This window comes from Schistocerca americana, chromosome X, assembly GCF_021461395.2.
Source record: "Schistocerca americana isolate TAMUIC-IGC-003095 chromosome X, iqSchAmer2.1, whole genome shotgun sequence".
Lineage (NCBI taxonomy): Eukaryota > Metazoa > Arthropoda > Insecta > Orthoptera > Acrididae > Schistocerca > Schistocerca americana.
The window spans coordinates 350,407,945-350,414,103 of NC_060130.1; the positions used below are offsets into that span (position 1 = coordinate 350,407,945).

Genomic DNA, 6,159 nt, shown 5'->3' on the forward strand with positions numbered 1-6,159 from the left:
CATCTTATTCGCATGACTGTAACGGATCGTGCAGACACGGCTCGATCCCTCTGCACGAACAGTTCGAAGACGTTTGCAGCAGCATGGACTATCAGCTCGGAGACCTTGGCTGCGGTTACCCTTGATGCTGTCTCACAGACAGGAGCGCCTGCGATGGTGTACTCAACGACGAACCTGGGTGCACGAATGGCAAATCGTCATTTTTTCGGATGAATCCAGGTACTGTTTACAGCGTCATGATGGTTGCATCCGTGTTTGGTGACATCGCGGTGAACGCACATTGGAAGCGTGTATTCGTCATCGGCATACTGGCGTATCACACGGCGTGGTGGTATGGGGTGCCATTGGATACACGTCTCGGTCACCTCTTGTTCGCATTGACGGCACTTTGAACAGTGGACGTTACATTTCAGATGTGTTACGACCCGTGGCTCTACCCTTCATTCGATCCCTGCGAAACCCTACATTTCAGCAGGAGAATGCACGACCGCATGTTGCAGGTCCTGTACGGGATACAGAAAATGTTCGACTGCTGCCCTGGCCAGCACATTCTCCAGATCTCTCACCAACTGAAAACGTCTGGTCAGTGTTGGCCGAGCAACTGGCTCGTCACAATACGGCAGTCACTAGTCTTGATGAACTGTGGTATCGTGTTGAAGCTGCACGAGCAACTGTACCTCTACACGCCACCCAAGCTCTTGTTTGACTCACTGACCAGGCGTATCAAGGTCGTTATTACGGCCAGAGGTGGTTGTTCTGGGTAGTGATTTCTCAGGATCTATGCACCCAAACTGCGTGAAAATGTAATCACATGTCAGTTCTAGTATAATATATTTGTCCAATGAATACCCATTTATCATCTGCATTTCTTCTTGGTGTAGCAATAATGGCCAGTAGTGTATATGTGACATAATAAGAGGAAAAGTCGTTAGTGGAGATGTAGGGCATGTACTTCCTTAGAAGGAAATTACACGATGATGTATTTGTGACTCCAGTAGAAATTGAAAAAGCGGTCATTGAAGCAGAAAATCATCCATTTCGTTTTAACTTTTTTTGTATAAGGTACTCCTATTTCGACTATTTCTTTATTCTGTCTCGATCACTCAAATTTTAATTAAGTCAAACTCTCAAGTGCCCGCATCTCGTGGTCGTGCGGTAGCGTTCTCGCTTTCCACGCCCGGGTTCCCGGGTTCGATTCCCGGCGGGGTCAGGGATTTTCTCTGCCTCGTGATGGCTGGGTGTTGTGTGCTGTCCTTAGGTTAGTTAGGTTTAAGTAGTTCTAAGTTCTAGGGGACTGATGACCATAGATGTTAAGTCCCATAGTGCTCAGAGCCATTTGAACCATTTGAACTCTCAAGTATTTGAACTTTCCTTAACTTTAATCTATCGGTCTATATGACATATTCAATCCGGTGCGCAGGAGGCTGGCAGCCCGCTGTCGCCCAACAACTCGAGCATGATCATCGGCGCGGTGCTGCTGACGTCCAACACGACGGCTTCTCGCCTCGTGGACCACGTGGGTCGGCGCGCGCTGCTGCTCGTGTCGCTGGGCGGCATCGTCATATCGTACACGCTGCTCGTCGCCTACTTCTACCTCAAGACCGTCTACCCAGACATCGAGCTGACGGCGAGCTGGGTGCCGCTGCTGTCGCTCATCCTGTTCGTCGTGTCCTTCTCGCTGGGCATGGGCCCGCTGCCCTGGCTCATGATGGCCGAGCTGCTGCCCGTCGAGAACAAGAAGGGCTCGGCGCTGTACGTGTCGCTGACCTGGCTGCTGTCGTTCCTCATCACCAACTTCTTCAGCGACGCCGTCGACACGGTCGGCTCCATACCGACCTACCTCTTCTTCCTGGTGGCCAACGTCCTCGCCATCGCCTTCGTGGTGCCGTTCGTGCCCGAGACGAAAGGCAAATCGAGAGAAACGATTACCAGGGAGATCGCGCGCATCAAGAACTGAGCGGCCGGGCGGGCGAGCTTGGAAATGAAGAGGTGCTGCGTCGGCAGCCAGCCGTGTGGCCAGAGCAGCGGTAGCTGCCCAGCAGAATGCCCACTGCCCGCCACCGCCCGCGCAGGGCATGGGGGAGCCAACCAGCTGCGCACGAACTAAAAACGAGCACAGCGCGCTGTGGGCTCTATCTGCGCCACCGTTCCCGTTTGTCGGGTCGAGCTTGTCTGTCATCCAATGATCCAGGCTTGTGATAACTACAGTATTACTGTTTAAAGACTTACTCTGCAGAGATTGTCCAAGTATTATTAACTCTTGTTCCTATACGAGGAAAAATAGTTATTCCTTACACGGAGTATTTATTATCGATGCATTTTGTAAACAAGGAGATTCCTCACTGTCGTTTCGTCAGGCATACCGCAATGTGTAATGTTGTTTTAGCCTACAAGTGACAACTTTTTATACTCCTTTGGGTTTGCGAAAACAAGCCGTGCGCTGTTTTCATTGTACTATGTATTATGAAGCACTTTTTCTGTGGTACATAGATATTTGTGACGCTATTTGTACTGAGTTTCTTTTAATAAAAAACAAAATCTGTTTGTAACACCTATTTTCTGTAAGTGGAACCTTCGGCGGATCGCTTGGAACGATGAGTCATCGAGAGAAATGTTGCAAGGCAGAGAGGGAGAGGTAGGATGATGATGCTGACAATGACGACGACGATGTTAATGATTACTATGATGTTGTTTTCTATCTACATAAATGATCTTTTGGATAGGGTGCATAGCAATGTGCGGCTGTTTGCTGATGATGGTGTGGTGTACGCGAAGGTGTCGTTGTTGAGTGACTGCAGAAGGATACAAGATAACTTGGACACGATTTGTGATTGGTGTAAAGAATGGCAGCTAACTCTAAATATAAATAAATGTAAATTAATGCAGATGAATAGGAATAAGAATCCTGTAATGTCTGAATACTCCATTAGTAGTGTAGCGCTTGACACAGTCACGTCGATTAAATATTTGGGCGTAACATTGCAGGGCGATATGAAGTGGGACAAGCATGTAATGGCAGTTGTGGGGAAGGCGGATAGTCGTCTTCGGTTCATTGGTAGAATTTTGGGAAGATGTGGTTCATCTGTAAAGGAGACCGCTTATAAAACACTAATACGACCTATTCTTGAGTACTGCTCGAGCGTTTGGGATCTCTATCAGGTCGGATTGAGGGAGGACATAGAAGCAATTCAGAGGCGGGCTGCTAGGTTCGTTACTGGTAGGTCTGATCATCACGCGAGTGTTACGGAAATGTTTCAGGAACTCGGGTGGGAGTCTCTAGAGGAAAGGAGGCGTTCTTTTCGTGAATCGCTACTGAGGAAATTCAGAGAACCAGCATTTGAGGCTGACTGCAGTACAACGTTACTACCGCCAACTTACATTTCGCGGAAAGACAACAAAGATAAGATAAGAGAGATTAGGGCTCGTACAGAGGCATATAGGCAGCCATTTCTCCCTCGTTCTGTTTGGGAGTGGAACAGGGAGAGAAGAAGCTAGTTGTGGTACGAGGTACCCTCCGCCACACACCGTATGGTGGATTGCGGAGTATGTATGTAGATGTAGATGTAGATGATGGTAACAATGACGACGACGATGTTGATGATTACTATGATGATGATGATGATGATGCTGATGGCGATGAGGGTTTCAGGGCGCTCAGTGGGTGCTCTCAGTAGCCTTGCTGATTATAAATGTACATATTTAGAAAGAAATCTCACTGAGACAATGGCCCAACGACTCATATTGCAGACTTAACAGATTCTCTGCAATGACAACAAACACAACATTTGCTTGTCTTGTCAGTATGTTAAAACGGATAATTAAAAACACGTATAGGTGTGAATGTCACATGCACATTCCTCCACTTTTCTTCGTGCTTTAATAAAACTATAAAAGAGTCATGACATCATATACCAAATAAAACGAGAATCATCTGAAAAAAATGCTTAAGCTTAATCTTCGGTATGTGTAGCTGTCTGACCGGTAATAGGAAACAGAGATGAACCTGTCTCTCTGAGAACAAGTGGAAGTTGGTCAACGATTCTACGCATGGATGACAAAAATTGCTTGAATAAAAACCTGAGCATCAGCTAGAATGTATATACAAGTACGTTACAACAGAAATGAACACACAATCAAAAATGTAAAACCACGATTCAGATAATCGTGGTTTGTTTGATTACTAATTGAAAACCGATGAACCAGTCAGCATTCAGATAGGTGCTAATTTGGGTAGGAATTTAGACAACACACAAATCTCAATGCCTTTTACACGCTTACCTCGTTATCTAAAACAAACGGCAAATCGTTATCAAGGAAACCTGCTTCCCTCTTGCCAGAATATAAAATATAGTGTCCGGCACCGGATGGAAGAGGAAAGTTTGTGGTGCTGGGTGTCATTAAAATGCATGAAGTCACCAGCAGAATAAATAGGAGGTACAAGACAAACCAAAGTGAGAGCGTCCATTCAGTACCTGTCGTAAGAGAAATATATCACACACAACGAATACCATTAGCGTATTGGTATAGTTTACGCAGATAGTGTAGCATGAAAATTACGAAGAAAATTGTCGTATATTCTACTTAATGTCTGCTAGTATACCGTAACACACGGAAAAGCATAGAAGAGGCCTTTATTCAGCAGTGGATGACGATGATGATAAAATAATATGAGCCCGTAGGAGAAGAAAGGACTATTTACTCCATAGTCATTGGAATCCTTTCATATAGGCAACAAAGTTACACCAATATTTACTTTAAAAATGAAAGGTATGTAATTTACATTGGGTATTTTTGATGTTGTGAAGCTCCTTAAACTAAAAGGTGACTTAAGTCAGTGATAAAGATTCGTATTTTAAAAATAACGCTTTTATTTCTGAGATAATTTATAAAAGGAGATCATGAGAAATGCAAAGAAAGAACAATGGATGGAAAATGTTTCTAATTGATGAACCTTAAGATACAAGTTACCTTTTTCTATCATTATTAAAGTGTTGCTAAATCTTATAAAAAAATAAAAAAAAATACGTCTAACTAAAACCGACAATCGTGCAGAAGGCATAACGGAACATATTTAGGAGGTTTGTGCAAAGTACTCATCTGAAACTGTGGCACAACTAATTTAGTACAAAATTTTTGAATAATTTACAAAATTACAGTCGACTGCAAAACCAGTGACATCAAGTGGTTAGTACTGAATTAACCACAAAAATATTCACGTTCGTCTTTTGTAACTGACTACTCAACGGTGTCAGCCTCTTCAGGATTTGATTCTGAAGCTGGCGATGAAGAAAACCATGTCGTGCTTCAGCAATCTTCAGGGTAGAAAGGCAGCCTTCAACTACAAGTAAGTAGAAGTTTCATTCTTCCACGTAATTAATTAGTTGTGAGAGGATTTTTGGAATTTACTAGGCTAGACTACCGACACAAAACTCTGAATTGCGAAATGAAATACAAACAAGAGAGTGCACAAAATTTACTTACTCTTAACTTTACCCTGTGTCCTTTATGTCGATCGCATCTACTGAAGTTTTCTTCCACAATGCTGGATAATATGCTGAATTTAATAACTGATCTGTCAGACAACAACACACAGTTTTATTCTGATACTATACATAGCACACACAAATTCAATTTTCAAGCATGACCATGTTACAAAATTGCATTTGTCAACGTTTCATTTGTCATCTTCCCTCCTGAAATTCAATATATTGTGAGAAAATTTTCTGCTATAGATACAGAGGAAAGGTATGAACAGACACTACATAAGATCAAAAAAATTAACGTTCGTAATTGTGAATTGAAGTTCTCTGTAATAAGAAAGTTATACAAAAAAGCGCGGCCCATCTGCCGATGACACGCGTTTCTCTCTCATCGTAGCAGCCACAGCTAAATGTATAATATCCTCTTATAAATAAGTGAAAAATCATGCTCATTATTCTTTTCGTTTCTTTCGGTAATGATTACATTGCTGAAACAAAAATATTATTGACTATGGGAGTCTTGAGATTTTTCTCATTTTCCAAATGCATTACATCTGTTATATTTCTGAGACTGCTCTGGTGGGCGATGATGTGAAAGAATTTCTTTTTCATTTTTTTCTCTGTTACCGAAACGTGACAGAAAAGTTTTCATTGTAACATGTAAACGGATAATCGTCGG

At 43.1% G+C, this 6,159-nt stretch overlaps 1 protein-coding gene across 1 annotated transcript in view; it reads left to right on the forward strand.

Moving 5' to 3' along the window:
• The window catches only part of LOC124555462 (facilitated trehalose transporter Tret1-like), a 292,707-nt gene extending 290,163 nt beyond the window's left edge, over nucleotides 1–2,544 (forward strand). Inside the window, exon 8 of the mRNA XM_047129385.1 lies at nucleotides 1,421–2,544. Within this exon, the coding sequence (XP_046985341.1) occupies nucleotides 1,421–1,957 (537 nt within the window). The 3' untranslated portion in view covers nucleotides 1,958–2,544. The remainder of the gene's footprint in view (nucleotides 1–1,420) is intronic.
• Nucleotides 2,545–6,159: the final 3,615 nt, after the last annotated feature.